We start from the raw sequence: 18,376 nt of genomic DNA on the forward strand, positions 1-18,376 counted from the left end.
TTTTGATTTGTGGGGAGGTGGGGTGGGGGTAGCAGGTGTGCGTGTATGGTTCGGGGGGGTACATTTGGCGGGAAGTGAGTTCACGTTGATGATTTTCTTAGAGCTGGGTAAAAACATTATTTTTAATTCCACTGCACATCTCTAAATATGTGTATACGATTACCGTTGTATAGGGGAGGGTAAATGTATTTTGGGGGACAGAAACCACTTGGTTCAAAATTGACCTGAAAAGTGTTTTCTCGAGTTTTCGTTCAGTGCCAATATCGTCATTCAAAATATTAAATTATAATGGTACTTTTCGAGAGATCTGGAAATTTACATTAAAAACACATGTTTAGATATTAGTTTATTCTTATAATATGTGCGGGATAGATATCCTCTGGATGGCTGATTAACAGCCTGCGTATATCCTTTGGATATGCTTCAGATACCCATTCTTCTTGTTCCATCATTAATTTTGCAACCTGTCTCCATATTGTTGCAACATAATTATTGCGTTTAATGTGCAGCAAAAGACTACTCGGGCAAGATGGTAATAAAGAAAGAAAGTTTTGTTATTTTTCATCACAATTAAAATTTCTCCAGAAGATCTTTCTTCTAGTGTCATCTACAAACAATTTTTTCTAAACCAGCAATTACGTCATCAGAAGCATCATTTGTCTATCCCAGCTCTTTAAACATTGTTAGAAAGTTAGGATTATCTTGAAAAAGAAAGACAGATAGTCATTACCACTGAAAGCATGTAGTCCGAGATATTCTCGACACTTTCAATACCAATCTTGATTGGATCAAAAAAATATCAAGATTAGTATTGAAAGAGTCGAGAATATCCTAGAACTAATTCTTTAAATGACATCTGGTAGCACGGTTTAACTATTCATAACAAAGCACAACACAAGGTATATATATATGGATGTATATATTGTTTGTATTAGTTATTGTTATTGTAGGGCTTCTAATTATTTTAATGGTTTCGTCTGATTATTAATTAAGTTGGTGTAAGCCAAAATATGTATAAATAAGCTGACTAGATGGACAGTTAAATGGGGCCCGGCTGACAGTCCTACCTACCCCTACCCACCCAAAACAAAGATCGTAACATTTATGGCCAAGCGGACCAGACTGCGCCCGCTCGCCACCCCTTTTCTACCCCAAACTTTCTCCGCTCCTTTCGATGAGATTTTTAACTTGGGCATTCCCTGCTAAGACACTATGTCTCAAATTAAACTGGACCAAGCCTAATCCATACGGCTTCCTCCAGTAAGTTTCTTAGGAAACATCTTTGTCTACGATATCACCTTAGGTGGCAGAAACGAACGAACGGATATTTATTATTAACTTAAAAACGTGACCTGTATGTGTTACGAAACGTCGTTATTAAATAATAGAGAAGTAGTTACATCCATATATACCAAAATATCTTACCTACTCCTCTTCGCATTGCAAATTAATGGAGGTGCTGAAACAAATTGTATTTTGCATTCTTGCTCGGGCGAAATAGACATCCCAATCATTCTCTTCGCAAACGATGATCCAAATATACAAATTTTGATCGATAATGAGACGGGCAAAGGCAGAAAATATCGCGAAAGACGACTTACATCACTAGATGACGCTAGAAAAAAGATTTTCTGGGTGAAAAAATAACAGAACTTTCTTTATTACCACCTTGCCGTATACGTGGTCTTTTGCTGCATGACTGGAATGATGATTTACAATGTGAATTGGTTCCTGAAGCATATCCAAAGGATATGCGAGCTGTTGGCCAGCAACCAAGAAAATATTTATCTCGCTCATATGAACTTTTGATTTTGAATCTTCTGATGAAGACTAATAAGAATAAACTAACAACTAAACATATCTCTGAGTTAATGTGTTTTTGATTTACATTTCCAGATCTCTTGAAAATACCATTATAATTTAATATTTTGAACGAAAACGCTAACGAGATACCACTTTAAGCTCAATTATGAACAAAATGAGTTCTGTCCACAAAACACATGTTGCCACCCGCCATCACCCGCACCCCCCACACACACGGCGGGCACTCACCCCGGCGTCACCCCCATACAATAGGAATCTTATAAACATATTTAGAGATGTTTCATCAAGCTCTTAGAAAATCATCATTTAAATCAATGTGAATTCATTTCCTCGCCAATTTTATCCCCACCCCACCCCTCCACACCTGCTACCCCCACCCCACCTCCCCATAAATCAAAACAGTTGTCCAGAGGCATCGTAAACACTTATTTATAGATGGGCAGTCCTAGAAATTTATGTTTTTTTAATATATTATGTCAACATAATGACACCCCCCCCCCCCACTGTAGACATTTGACCCCCTATATCTCGAAAACGCCCCCTCAAACGCCTGATCGCCAGCCAGATTCGGAATCTACGCAAAAAACTGGTCTAGAAAAACTTGGTCTCATAAATTCACAGCTCGGGTGGCGATTCCCCCCCCCCCCCTTCTTCAGCCACCGGACTACATGTACATTTGTTGATACATAGGAAACGCGACTAGAAGAGTAATCATCCTCATTCGCTTTTGATTCTTGCAGACGAAATCGTGCCCAAAGCTCAATAGCAAGATGTCGAAGATGCAAGACCCGGCGTCACTGATATAGTCCTAGCCTTGCTCGCCCCAAGAAATTAAATATTAGCAATAGAAGATCACGAATACGAACGACGGGCGTATCCATCTTGCATATGAATGACCTTCACTTCTGCTAGTTATGCGCATTCAGTGTGGCGCGTTTGATTTTTAATTCAATCCGAATAAGCTGTAATGTGACGCACCGTTTTTAATCCGAGACAAACCAATCCGAATTCCGGAGGCCGATCTCCGGAATTCGCATTGAATGCACATGCAGTGTGAACGCAGCTTAAGATGTCCACAGCTGGGTCAGTAATCAATCGAAATTAGTGACCAAAAATGTAGGGTATTACGGAGTTAAAGCCTTCTACCGTTGCTACAATAATCGTCAAAACTTCGAAAACCAATAACTTCGCACAGAATAAATTAATTTGACTGAAATTTTCAATATATTCATTTTTTCATTATCTATTATTAAACTATTTTATCAAGAACAACCAAGGGTGGGTTGTTTAAATTTCTATTATCATAACGACACGTTAAACACCAATGGATCCTTAAAGTATTTTCCTATAGAAATTTTTAGCATAAATCTGTTGGAAAAATTATAGGATTTGCACTACAGAGACTTTAGACTATTTGGGGCTGTTATTTTCTACAGGTCCCCAAAAGTTTGTAGAATACTGTAGAAACCCTCTAGAATTTTCTATAAAATTCTATAGAACACTACACTTTTAGAAGTTAACGGAGTTATCTAACTCTTACATAATGTATTTTTATAACTTTCTCAACAACCAGGATATTCCGGGTTCGTATCCTTGTGTCGCGGTTTGGAACCGTTCTTTAGCCTTGACCTTTTCTCAAGTAAAGTGGATAATACATAGTAGTGTTCAATAGTGATAAGCTTTCATTCGTTTCCGGCTCACAGGGCACAGGACCAAATCGTTTAACGAGTCAACCCATGAAACCAGAATATATAGAAAGGAACCATTGTGAATATATAGAAAGGAACCATTGTGATTTTTAAAATGTACCTACAGATTCTAGTGGTTTCATAATGCAGGATATTATATAGACAGTAGAATCTTATTATATAGATAAATAGTTATTTACTATCATTATACTTATATACACCAGACATTAACAATTACTATATTACAAACACTGTAAAAAAGAAAGTTTTTTTTGATTTAACAATCATGTCACTAAATAAATTACGCATTTAGAATATGGGTCTTCATAAGTTCTTGCGTGGGTTTTTTTGTGTGTGGGGGGGATATACCAGAGAGGCCCGATTACGTATGGAAATAATATCATTTAGAGTAAGAATAATACAAAACAACGCGCTCCCCCACCCCACAATCCACTGCTTATACCGTCTGAAGTAAATTGTGGAGTTAATATGAAGTATTGCGAAATTAGTCACAAGAAGCGAAAGAGCGGATTCAGTCCTAACAAATTCATGCCAGAAATATATGATAATCATGGTTAGATTTTTCAAAAAAATACAACCCTTACGTTGGTATCTAATTAAGATTATAGAATGAATTTAGATCTTAGATGTTCAGTCTTTTGCTGTGAATTCAATAGTTGCTTTTGCGTCCAAGTACTTAGTCTACATTTGATTTGAAAATGTCAATCGAATTAATATGTCTGGGTTTAATAGATCTAAATGGGTTATTATTTCTATTTTTGACGGACGATGATATTTAGAGACAAGTGATTGTTCAAATAACGTATTGTGTCATTGACATGATCTGGTTTATTCTACGGACCCATCCATAATATGTTACCGAGTCTCATGTATCCAACGGAAATTCGCCGGTAGCATAGGCAAACTAACTGACCTCCAGTCTATAGAAATGAAATGGGGTGTAAAGTCCAACTTTTCTGCCACGACTGGACTAATGAAAACGAACGTACACCATGCAGTATGCTATGTGGGGAATATTAGTTATCTTACGAAACTGTACTAATTTGATCGTTTTTTTAAGACGGTATCGAGGGAGCAAAAACGAAATCCTCGGTGAAATTTTCAAAAATTACTAACACGTATTGACGTGACACGCCAATACAAGCCAGTTAAAAAGACTAGCAATGCCAATAACAATGGTGGAATGCCTTCTGTAAACGATACAAGTTTCGAACAGGCCTTAGTGATAAAATCCACAACTACGCAAAGTCTTGCCGTGGTATTATAATGCGACAACTTAAAAAAAAAGAAAGAAAATAAAATGAAACGAAAGTTAATTGTCAAGATATAAAAAGTAAGCAAAACATGTGACTATATAGAAAACATTTCTTATCAACTCAATTGAAGGATGTCTCTATTATTATTATACTTTTATGTTTAAGGGAAGTAAATGACAGGGAAAGAACAGGATTCGAAACCGTCACATCCGGAAAGCAATACAAAGCCGAAAATTATCCAGTATTAAATTATTGTGTAACCTTGAAACAATTTTGCGCCAATTAGTCCATTTATGTTTTTTTTTAAAACAACACCATAGGTCACTGATTTCCCGGTTACATTACACGCAGACAGCTATATTACGTTTCTATCTTTAGCACGAAAACGACATTAAACCTAATGACCGATTTCCCGAGAGACAATTCCATTCTAAAATTAGTCGTAATAGCCTATATCGTCAGTACGACTTTGATGCACCGAGAAATTATTCTCAGAAATAAATTTTTGTTTGTGCAAAGATAATTGAGGAAATTCACAATATGCGCATCCAGACAATTTTCGGAAAGTTTGAAGACGAGTATTTTTGTAGGCGAAATGGGTTAATATAGCAGGACTAATTTTCAAAATGGCCGCCCAAATCTTCGATTTTTTTTTTAAATTTCAAATAGCTCAGAAATTATTGAGTTTTTAAGTATATAAATGTTTTACTAACATATAGGAATATGCCTATGATCTGGTAAAACGTCTAACAACAAAGTCATTTTTCAGTAATGACATCGAAATTCGTATATGACGTCACTGTGACGTCATATTATTTATTTTTCGTTGCTTTTGCGATTATAGCGCCATTTAATGTTTTTAACTCGAGTTAGTAATAATAACAATAGAAGAAGATGAATTTTTTCCCGCGCTAATGCTATGTCATTATGCATATGACATCATTTATTTCAATGTTTTCTTGATAGTGTGTGCTAAATCCCGTGTTTTAATACTGCTTACCACTACCACTACTGATTGGGGAATTGTACTACGGGGAACTAAATTGCAAACAGATATATTTGTTCAATGCTAAAATGACGAAAAGGCCTATGAGAAGTATTTATGGGAATTCTGCTGTGTCGAAATGACAGCAGAAGACATAGCTTTCCATGACTACATTTGTAACGGGGAGTACGTGGCCAAATGTGTGTACACTGTTCCCAGAAAATGGGCTAAGCACAGGCAAAGCGAAGAATTCCTAGAGGATATGGAGGGGGAACGAGCTACGACTGCGGCTCAGGGTTACAGAGGGCACCGAAACTTTAGCTGCTTGCGACATCGCTAGCGACAGAGTATACGTTCCGCCCTCCAGTTACCCAGTATCAGGTACCAGTTCCGGAATTTGACCTGGTTATCGAAGCACGTTGATTCTGGTAAATTAATGGATAGTAACGTAATAAGTTTCCATCTGTTCCAGTTCGAACCGGTAAAAATTCTCGCAACGAGACCATAATGAGATGTGTGGTTAGTTGTTGCGACAAGTATAGACAGAGCACTAATGACACTCTGAGAATCACTGCCGAATTGGGTCTTTCGGCAAGAGCGGAAACTACCCAATACTGGCCTCGGTGAAGACAGTGATGAAAGCGAAGAACAAGACTATGAAGTAATGACTGAAGAGTTAAAGCGGAAAACATTGACTACAGCTATGTACTTCTGAGTAGAACATGTATTACTAATTAGATCTATTTGAAGGACTCAACCTATCTAAATCTAGCTGTGGTCGCTAAGCAAGAAGCAGAAGCTCATGAAAAAGGCGCGTGGGAATAGACGATACCGTCAAAACTAACCATATTAGGGTCACCACTTCTGAAGGCAAGCACGATACTTACACCACTGGGTACATGGAAAATGCCTCTCATTCCGGAGAAGCTGGCACTGAAAGCGAGATACTTACACCACCGGGTGCATGGAAAATGCTTCTCATTTTTAAGAAGTCGGCGCTGAAAGCGGTGAAGTATAAATTACAATGCCCGGCCGCTTTGTCAGACACTACCCTAGAAGATATCCTATCTAATATCGACTTTTTGGTGTTAGATCGTGCTCCTGGCTGTACCTCTTTGCTGGATAAACTTGGCATAGAGAAATCAAAAGCGTTGAAATGCAACGCACACCTGCTTCTGTGCATTGCATTGACCATTCCATGGACAAGGTGTTCAAAGATATACCACAGAGCGGGCTGATATCCGGAAGCTTAAAAAGGTGGAAAACGTTCTGCGAGGTAACCAGTCACTATATACAGCAGGATATATCGCTCTGGTCAAACTACTTTCCGTATCTTTATATTCTCAGCTTCAGTGGATTCACTTCCAACAGATTTGGACCTGAAGCAAAGGGATAACGTTTTGAATCAGTAGTATACGTTCATCTCCTGTCGGTGGTTCTTATGCTGCAGCAAAGTCTATGCACCCATTGGTTAAATATTGAAGACTAGTGGAGGTGTGACATTACTTAGAACTCACCCGGATAACACAGTTGTATCATCCAACGGATTATTTGTCTGGGTAAATATCCTCAGCAAGACTAGCACAGAACACAAAACAATGTGGAAATGGGTGAGACGTGCAGAAAAAGTAGCAGAAGTAAAGAAACTGGAAGCCGATTTCATTGAGAAGGTGAAGGCGACGAAGCGACTTTGCAAAAGGGCAAACAAAACGGGTAGAAAACTCTGAGAAGTCTCAAGAGTCTGAAAAAGTGCCAGAATCACGGTGGTCAAGTAACGCCGTCTACAAGAGACCGGATAGTTCGACTGAATGAGAATCAGCTTTTATCAGAAATTTCTTTACTCAGACTGACCGTGGGTTGGGACATAAGACATAAACGGAGAGTAAAACTGAGTAATGGAAAATATCAATTCAAGACATTTAACCTCAACGAACTGAGACAGTCGTCAAACCAGAAGCTAAAACTTGTGGATGATATCGATGAATTAATTCTTGGAATGTAAAAACGTCATGAACTTTGAATCCAGATCCTAGTGTAGTAAAGACAAATAAAACGAAATTTTGAAGTATAAAAAACGAAACGAAATAGGATCTGTGTTTTAATCAGATTGTACTTGTTAATCCAGATAAAGCCCCGGTTCACCATTTTTAAATTAAATCATTAAATAGCGAACGTGTTCCTAAAGGCTTGCTATGTGAATAAATGTCTAAATAATAGTTTAAATAACATTTGAAAACAAAATAAATACCCACAATAACTAGATTTAGCTCTTGCATAATGCATCTTTAAGTGTCATAATGAGCCACGCGATGACCATAGAGATGATATCAAAATGCCGATTGTGTAGGCCTATTCATCTGTATGTATTGACTGATAATCTTAAATTTCTAAGCTATCAATGTTACTGAGTTTATGCAAGAAAGATCAACATTAAATAGGGGTGGTTTTTTTTATTGCAAATGAAAGACCAAGGTTTGTACATTCTTATAGGTTGCGCAAACATTTCTACAATTTAGGTCGCAATTGACAACGATATGCGTATGTTGCACTCTTAAACATACATTATGCAAGAGCTAAATTTGATTATTGCAAGTCTTTATTTAGGCTTCAGATGTCATAGAAATTATAAATTAGATCTTTATTTACACAACAAGCACAAAATCAACTCTGTAGACCCACGGATGACTTGGATTCGGCTTCGATTTAAACAGGACTTCATTGATTGATTAAATTTTCAAATGGCGTCGTAAGCGGAGATTAACCGTTACGTTGACGTCATACTCCCGGGAATTTTAGATCGAGGCAAAATGATAGGCCAGAGTGTACGAAGCGAGGCCGCTGTTGAGCGAGGCCGCATGTCAGTCAATTTGATTGAAAGTTCGATATATACAGCCTTGATATTATGTTTAGTTGTGGTTAAAATGAGAGTTTGGATGTCGGTATTATACGCTCTTTTCTCACTTGCATTTACAGAAAAATTAAGGAAATTGATAAACATCGCAGCTAACATCGCAGCCCCATTGGATCACTATTTCCCATTTGTCTGCTTCGGGATTTACGTAGGCCTGTCAGTTACAGTACAAGAGTACACGCAGGCTAATAAGAAGTCGGCTGTAATTATGCCTCATTGATTTGGTCCATTCTTTTCAAACTTTCGCTTCTTATCTATATATTAAAAGTCTTATTTTTAATTTGTACTAAAAATAAATGTGATACGAATTGAATTGCAACCCCGTCTCAAACCGAATAGGCTAACGGTACCACAGCCATTGAAAACGTTAGGCTACTTGATAATCGAGATTATGTAGGTGATGTTAACGCCTGTCAATCAACGATCGGCCATTTTCGGAGACGGAGAAGAGAGAGTTGACTCCTATTTCTAGTCAAAAATTACAATGGTGATAACTTTGTTCAGAATAAAGTAATTTGACTGAAATTTTCAATATATTGTTCTTTTATCATCTATTTTTGAACTGTTATAGCAAGAATGGCCAACTCTCTATTAAAATCTCCCATAATGTATCTTTAAGTATTATTTAAATTGTGGGTATACACACAAATATACTAGAAATTACTTCCATGTCATAAACTATAAAATAAATCCCATCAACCATAAAAAAGAGTATGATAGATATCATAGTGGGCCATCTACGAAGGTATTTGAACATAATGAAAAGCTTTAAACTACGCAATCCAAAAATAAAAACTGCTTATATCATTTCACTAGGTTAGTGGGTCTCTATTAAGTAACCTTTTTACCTTTGTGGAATTTTAACGAAATGTGAACTACTGGCCCTATTCAATACATGTACATGTATATCTATATAAAAAATCTTAATGTATTTATGTTTTCAAGTTTCTGCTACCAAAGTTATAATCGATTTATTTCTAGAATATTATATGAGCGAAATTTAAAGTCCCGGTGCGTCATTTTAGCGCTATAGAATCACCTGCAAACTACAATATTTATGTCTTCAAGTTTCTGCTACCAAAGTTATAATCGATTTATTTCTAGAATATCATATGAGCTAAATTTAAAGTCCCGGTGCGTCATTTTAGCGCTATATAATCACCTACAAACTACAACATTTTGAAAGATGAATCTCTAAACGAAATATCAGCCCCAAAATGGTTCAATTCCGTTCAGTATGTACTTACAAAGGTTGGTGTAATAAGCCTGTGGTTATTTTGTTGTCGGCGCAAATTTATTGATATTGATACCAAAAGTACGATCACGCAAATCGAATGTTTTATCTTAAATTTAGCGTTAAAAATCTAAGCCAATCTCACACCTGCGCAGAATTGCGTTAAGTGAAAATGGAAATATGCACGACTAATTCAAATACAGATGGTTTTTATAAGATCGACAACCGAATTAAAATATGGGTTTTTGAGATTAAGATCCATTTTGCACATGACATTTTGAAATATAAAAACAAATCTGGAAACATTTTTCTCGGTTAAAAAAATTATGCATAGGCAACCGTGTATACAACATGTATATAACTTTGTCTGCGATATCAACCCGTTGGAAGCGGGCGTTAAATAAATTTACATGCACACACTCGTGTAGATTTATTTCCTGACATAAAATGTATAGAAATAGAGCAATATTGGTATAAATGTTATTTTTCTTTATTCAAGCGTGTTACACAAACACATTATTGTTTTCGTTCTTCTATAGCTCACTTTACCAACCAAATGTTGACATGAACACAAAACAAAGAAGAATTGTTTAGAATATACGTTTTAGTCATAAAAAGCAGTCAAGCAAGTTTCACTAATATGGCCAATGTTATTTGTTATCGATGCAAATGTTCAGAATGAACGTAAAGGTCAAAACTATTTCAAGGTTATCATTATGTGCCAATTATAGCCGTGTGTTATTTTTATGAATGAACGAAACATTATCTATTATTCGTTACTCCCAGATTAAGATAACCAAATGAATATGACATATCAAATTTCAAAATCTATTAATTCTATTGTTTATAATTAGCATCACAGAACAACAACAGATGAAATCAAACCTTTCTTTCATCAATTTGAAAATAATGTAATTAACTTATTTTTGATACTCTGTTTCAATTAAAAGTCGAATTAAAGATATGCATCTTACATAAGATTAAAATTATTTAGATTAGCACAAGTTTTAAAGATTTGATAGCAACGACGAACACTATTCTTAATATGCAATGTCTCCAACAGTTAGGCTAAAAATGTCAGTGTTCTCTATGATTAATTAGACCACGATCGATTATTACACAGGTTTTCTCAATTATTATTCATTTTTCTCAAGTCATCAAGATGTGACATAATCCTACACTGCTACGAATTTTATAAATATAAGTGTAGGGTCAAAATATTGCAACAGATTCATCTAATATTATTACTGGTTATAAGATTATTAATATGTAACAATTATATATATTTCAATAATTAGTTCGATATATTATATGTTAAATATAATTCCATATTAGTCTCATATGATACATTTTGTTTACTTGTCCGAGTTCTAGATAGCTATAAATATTATTTTCTGAATGACGTCGCTGTGATATCATTATGGTGATGTTTGTTATCGGTAGAGAATTAACCCATATATGATATAAATAGGTGTACCGCTATAAAAGTGTATGGGATAAAAATCACTATAAGCGTACCATAATTATTCACAATTTAAAACTTTAGCCCATAACCATTTTAATAGGTAAGTTGGCCATAGGTAAGATGGAAATTATTAACACACGCAAACCGATTTTTTTTTACCAATGTAATTAAGGAATAGTTATCAGAAATTAATTCTGACTTCCTATTCATCGAGTAACAACAGTACATGATGCATAGAGAAAGTATATATAAACACTGTTTTTTCCTCATTACTGATCAATACTAATATTGACGCCTAGGGTAGCTTATATACACGTGGTTCGCGTCTGGCTATAAATACACCGATATCTAGAAATGTCCGCTGTACATAGCCAATTGTAGCCGGCAGACCTGGACGCCTGCAAAGAAAAACGCGCGACAACATCATGTATAGCTTTTCTTCTTATGCCGTCATGGTAATTCGGTTAGTTCTCGATAACAGATTGATTAACTAAGAAAGCGAACTCATTCAGGATTTATTATATTTCGTTTCTTGTTTATTTGAACACGTGACCGGGTCACTGCATTTAAGTTCTAATTTAATTCTTTCCAAAGCATGAGATTAAATTGGGTTTCCATGAATGCATCTAGAATTTGCTGGCCCCTTTGATTAATTTAATTTCATATTTGAACAAATATTTCAGACTGAGCCCTTCCAGTGCAATCTGCCACGTGGTCTCAAAAACTGACATTGAGATGATCTAACAGCCACAAATGTGTTTTTATACCACGTTCAAAATATTTAATAAAACTTCAGCGTCAAATCAACAAGAACACGCGTTAAAATACGAAAAAACAAGGGGGGGGGGGGGTATGAAAAGATCCGGTAACTGTATTGCGCAAAATAAATGAAAAAGTACAAAGTGCTTTTGTGCTGAATCGTTAACTGGTCTGCAACATGATTCTTAAATGATTCGATTTGTTACAAGGCCATTTTTTTCTTCAGAGCATAGCGTGTTTCCAGTTTTATCTTTGACCGAGTTTAAGCATCGTGCAAAAATGATTCGCCGCAAATGCATTTTGGTTGGGTTAAACGTGTTAAATATAAAGAAATGACTGTCTAAGAAGCCAAGATTCCCGCCCCTGAGCACGAATTGGGCCAAAGAAGTGATCATGAAATCACTGCATGGACGTGGACGTAATGGCCAAGATGTTCCTTCATCCCAAACAGCTGTTTCTACCCAGTTAAGAAAACTCAGTTAATTTATCCATAACTCGATTTCTGGCAACATTCATTATAAGATTTAGGGGAGTCAATGCATCTGGTTAACGCTAAGATTGTGTGTGAACGAATTAAATTAAGCTATGACAAGCCGGCCTAGCTTATATATTACACAGGACATGGCGTGTGGCAAGCTTTGGTTGACGTCTCGCGGTCGAGTTTGTATTCTATACTATAAAACCGTATTGTGATCAACAGGTTTGCATAACCAACTTCCCCCATTTACAACAATGGGTTAGTCGATCACTAAACCCTTATAAAAGAGGTGCCGGCAAGTTTGTTCTCCACTCTGACAATCGAAGGGTCCTTGAAAGGTAAGAAAGCTTATGCTTACTGAATTTGACAAATTTATTTTCAATATCGTATTTTTCTAGATTAAGTTTTAACTTTTCTTTTAAAGTTTAATTGATTGCTAAAATATTTTGCTATATTATTAAGGTGAGTTGAAAGCTACATGTTATTTTGTATATATTTTACAGCTTTTTAAAGTCACCTCATAGCTTCAATTTGTTACTTCCAACTCCTAGCCTAAGAAATTAAGATGTCTGAAATCCAAGGAATTTTGCAGTCAAATGGGGCTTTCAAGTCGGAGATGATGGAGGCTTTTCTCTGCAATAGGTTAAATGCAACAACTTTAACCAGTGTTGACAGCGAAGGCAATCTGATGACACCGCCATCCCCGACTACGACAATCCCGTCAACGACACAGTCGGTCAATACTAATAACCAGGCTATTGACAATAGACCACAATTCCAGAACGACAACTTCAACAAAACTACCACTACGGCATCCGACAACAATAACAGAAACGGCAATGGTAATGGTAATACGCAGAGTGCTGCGGCATCTAATGTAACAGATCCCAATGCCAACACAGAAAGTGACGTGTTGTTACTGGAGGTGCAAAAACCAATCTCATCAGAAGAGAGACAACTAATTAAAAACGTCACAGAAGCTATAGTGTCAAATCATTTGGAAACATGTTTGAATACATACCAAAATGTAGCTGATGCTGAGAGAAAAATAGATGCTAACATGGCAGCAGGCAATATGGTAAGTTATAATTACCTACCTTATTTCAAATTATTTAATGTACCAGTCAGTAGTAAAGTATTTTATCTATAAGTATAAAATCAATTAATACAAATTTTATCAGAGAGCTGGTTGAGAAAATCAGTAAGCTTATCTCGTAATTTAATAAAACATAAAATAGTAAAAAAAAAACAACCAATAAAACAAAAAGAAAATAGAAGTCAATGCCAGGCAGGTAACGTTCTGTCTCGGGAGCTTCCGAATACGAGAAATGTCGGTTAATCTTTGTGGCACGTTTATTGCGGCAGACTTGCAATAAATGTCCGATAATATCTATTAATTTCCATAAATTACCATAATATGTCAAATTATCACAGCCACAATCAGATAGGGTGTGTTACAATTGCTGCATGTGTAGCAGTTTATTTCAACCAGGCATAGGTTGTTTAGATATAGGGCGTTTTATACTTCTTTTTAAATAAATATATTCAAGATATATTTTTACCTGTATAGAAACATAATTAAAATTTAAACATATTTTGTTTCTTTCTCTTTAGCCGGATATGTCAAAAATGGCCGGAAATGCCTCCTGTGTTTGGCAGAAATTTGTCTCCCAAATGGTTCCCGAAATCACGAAAGCTGTGAAATTCTGCAACCGATTACCAGGTACTAAATCTTATTAATTAATAATGTTAATTTATTTGAGTGGCAATATTAGAAATATATTTTGCCTGTCAGTTTCCTTATTATTTTTTGACATGAATTGTAATTAAAACAGATATATACGAGGGTTTAAAAAACCTTATAACTCTCGGATGTAATTACATGTTAAAGTGAACCGTTATTATAAATTTATATCGTTTTAATTTCAGGATTTTCACAAATTAAACCAGAAGACAAAATGGTTTTAATTAAACAAGCATCATTTGAAATTTTAGTCACACGATTCTGCATGTTAATCAACACAGAAACTGGAGATATGATAGATCCCTCACTTTCAATCAAATTTCCCAGGTAAGTTCAAAGTGCAAGTTCAAAGAAGTCATGTAGGTGACCTGGTCAACTTGTTTTTTTGGGGTCTTAAGTACAGATAATAATTGGCATGCAACGTACCATGCCTGTCTGACCTTTGTACATCTAAACATGTGACACGTTAATGCAACAAAACAACCCCAACTACTTTATGTCGAGTATAAGCCATTTTAATGAGCAGTGGTTAGAGACAAGATAAAGCTGTTCAGATTCATTCTTTATCAATATCTGACACCTATTGTATTATTTACACATAAACACCGCATACACTATTTGTTATTAAAATAAATAAACATTTTTTTTTCTTGTTTTTAGACAGGCACTTCAGTCCATGCCAATGGGTCAGTTATTAATGGAGTTTTATAAAATAGCAGAGAAATTTAATCCACTAGCATTAACAGACGGGGAAATTGGTCTCTTTACATCCATTCTAGTCATGTCACCTGGTAAGTGCCCATTCTAAAAAGTGTACAATATCTTTAATCAAATCACATGTATTAAAGTTTGAAATGTTCTGTGCTGAGAAAAATAACGTGTGAACCAATAAATATACTCAGTAAGTGTCTTTATTATATTCGAAAAACTGAGTAATTGTCTGTATTTAATGGAATACTTAGTAATTGACTTTAGTAATAATGGTCAATACAGTAACTACTAATTAGTAATTGTCTTTAATAAATGGAATGCACAGGAAAATTTATTCAAATCAATGAAAATCTCGAAATATACCTACAGAAAAACATTATGTTTTTTCCCTTTAATTTTAGATAGAGCAGGTTCCCAGAGTAAAGCTGATGTTGATAAGATTCAAGGGTTATTTAAACAAGCAATTTATTTACAATTAAAAGAAAATCACACAGGTATGCAAGTTTCTTTTTCCTTTTAATCTTCAAAAAGTAATTATTTTGGCATGAAATCCCTCCATGCCCTATGTAAATGTCGATATTATAAAAAAAAACATTTGATTTATCTTTTATTTACTTATTTTCAAGAGAAAAACGTTTTCTCTTTCAGATGCTGATAGTATTTATACAAAGCTGATGGCCACAATACCAATTTTCCGAGAAATAAATGAAAAACACACACAAGCTCTGAGTAAAATGAAAATGGCAGCCCCTGAAGAATTCAGTAATTCGTTTCCATCTTTACATCAAGAAATGTATTCCCAGTGATAACTTTAATCAAAACATTTTTCAAACTGACCAATATCAGATAGTAAAAAAAAAACTTTTTAAATCCGAAATCCTCATTTTCATCCTCAATGACAATTTGATTTAGAACAAAGACATTTATGAGAATGGATGGGGTAGTGCAATGAAGTTGGTCAATGAGTTCAGTGAGAAATGAATTGTTATTATTTGGTAGCTCAAATCATTCATCAGAACAATATTAACTTTTAATGATTTATCAGTATTGTTGTTCAAATTACTCATACGTTCAAAACAAATGAACTCATAGTCATTACATTTTATTGTTTACAAAGGCGTTGCCAGGGAAATTTTGACATGTTTTTACATTTGTGTATGTTTGCAATTATTGTTGTTGTTGTTATTATTATTATTATTAATATTATCACAAAATCATCTCCATTCAAATAAGTTATTACGATTGTTAGTTAGTTCATCAGAAAGATCAGTGAATTCGGAAGATTTTAAAAGAGAGTAAAAGAATCATCACTCTTCTAAAGATCACAAGCCATCTAATTTAACTTTCTATTGTATATCTCACTTTATATTTTTTAATAATAATTGTTGTGTAATTACTGTGGATCACAATTTATGTCCCATTAATGTATATAATGTAAAAATCCGGTTTTATTTATCATTATTAGGCAGATTTGTTTTTCATCTTATCCTTTATTATGCACCTTTTTAGCATAAAATTGAGCTCTACTTTAGTCATTTAACATGAAATAAGATGAGTTCTAATTTAGTTGTTATATCATAAACATAAACTCTAATTTATTGGTTAAATTTAATCACGAATTAAAATATTAATAAATTGTGTTTAAATGTTGGGAACAAATTCGTATGGAGACCAATTTAATCTTACAAATATATTCAAGTTTGTTAACAGATTACTTAATATCATGTAATAGTAATAGGTAATTGGATTAGTTGGACATCATTCAACTGACTTTCATGATGAATATTATTCATGGTTATTTATTCTAGTAATATTGAATCTCAGCTCATTGTGGTACTGTTATTGTAATGTTATTATTAATATCTATTAGAATTCCTATTCTAGGATTATTGGTTTAGTATTGTCTATTTTAATACATTAAATCTGTTATAAATTGAAAAAATAAAAAATTTTTACAAAATTTTGAAAAAAAATCTGTATTTTATTTACCTCTCGATCCGTGGGGTTGATGTTATAGGGCTAAATGGGTGGACAATATAGCGAGAAGATCGTTATAGAGGATATGTATCAACAATAATGGTTGTTCCTGTCCAGACAAATTCTTCCCTCCCATGTTCACAGGTACTAACTTATCTTTATGTGGTTATTTGACGTTGCAGTTGAATCACCGAGTTGATGAAATGGGGGGGGGGGGGGATCATGTGGCTAAGTGGGTAAGACGCTGGCTCGCTAGCCTGGAGGTCGGGTGTTCGATCCCTGCATTGGCCGAGAAAGTTCATCCAGATTTTCCGGCGTGGTTCCCCCTTGTCAGTGATGCAGGTCAGAGGGCCTGACAAGGACATATGTCTAGTCCTTCGGATGAGACGAAAAACCGAGGTCCCGTGTGTACATTGGAATGCACGTAAAAGATCCCTTGGCAGTTGGAATTCGATATAAGAGTAGGCGATAGTGCCGCTGCCCGGGCAAAATTACCCTCATAGCACACTGTATGGCGTATGCCCGCCTTCATTAGCCCAGCATAGGAGCAGAACAGTAGGACGTTAAACCCCATTTCATTTCATTTCATTTTTTGATGAAATTGGGTTTAATGTCTTACTTTTCTGCACCTACCGGACTAATGAAGACGGGTATACATCATACCGTGAGCGATTACAGATATTTTGTCTATGAAGTATAATTTAACTAGCTACGGGACCTCGGTTTTTCCTTCCATCCGTGCCAAACTTGACAAAATATATTGGTCGAAATTGAAATTCGCGCTCCCTCTCTGCAACATCGATTGAAAGAATGTGTCAAATGTTCAAATGATGATTTAGTATATTTGATGTTGGGGAAGGTTATGTTGTCAAAGATTAGATTAGAGATCTCATCTCTCGATCATGCGTATCTCTACAGATACATCTGAAAGTTTTTAGGGATGCTCCCGTAGCTATGGAAAGATAATTCGATGGAAAGTACACAGAATAAAAAAAAAGGTGAAGGATGGTTGAGGTCAGGGTCTGTATTGAACTTCAAGTAAATTTTCTGTCGAGTGTCTAGACAAGACAAGAATTGGCAGGATTTTAAAAAAAATACATTAAGCTATAATATTACCAAAAACCTAGAAATACGCCGAAAACAATTTTTCCGCCAACAGCTGTCAAGTTGATCATTATGTCAGACGGAAATTTTGAGAGATTGCCATACTTAGATTGGAGCAAGAATACATCCACCATATATAAAGAGCAACAGTCGGCAACAGAACAGCTTTTGTGCTGATGTGACCCCGTCCTTGACAAATATATAAAATTAGAGGCCAGG

General features: G+C 35.3%; 1 protein-coding gene across 1 annotated transcript; it reads left to right on the plus strand.

Moving 5' to 3' along the window:
- Positions 1–12,835: 12,835 nt before the first annotated feature.
- LOC126827051 (nuclear receptor ROR-beta) lies at positions 12,836–17,036 on the plus strand. The gene is made up of 7 exons (XM_050556228.1): positions 12,836–12,959; positions 13,125–13,699; positions 14,236–14,344; positions 14,551–14,692; positions 15,026–15,156; positions 15,478–15,570; positions 15,725–17,036. Exons 2-7 carry the CDS (start codon positions 13,187–13,189, stop codon positions 15,880–15,882), a joined length of 1,146 nt encoding a protein of 381 aa, XP_050412185.1. The 5' UTR covers positions 12,836–12,959; positions 13,125–13,186; the 3' UTR covers positions 15,883–17,036.
- Positions 17,037–18,376: the final 1,340 nt, after the last annotated feature.

Source organism: Patella vulgata, chromosome 7 (genome assembly GCF_932274485.2).
Source record: "Patella vulgata chromosome 7, xgPatVulg1.2, whole genome shotgun sequence".
In the NCBI taxonomy this organism is placed as follows: Eukaryota; Metazoa; Mollusca; class Gastropoda; family Patellidae; genus Patella; species Patella vulgata.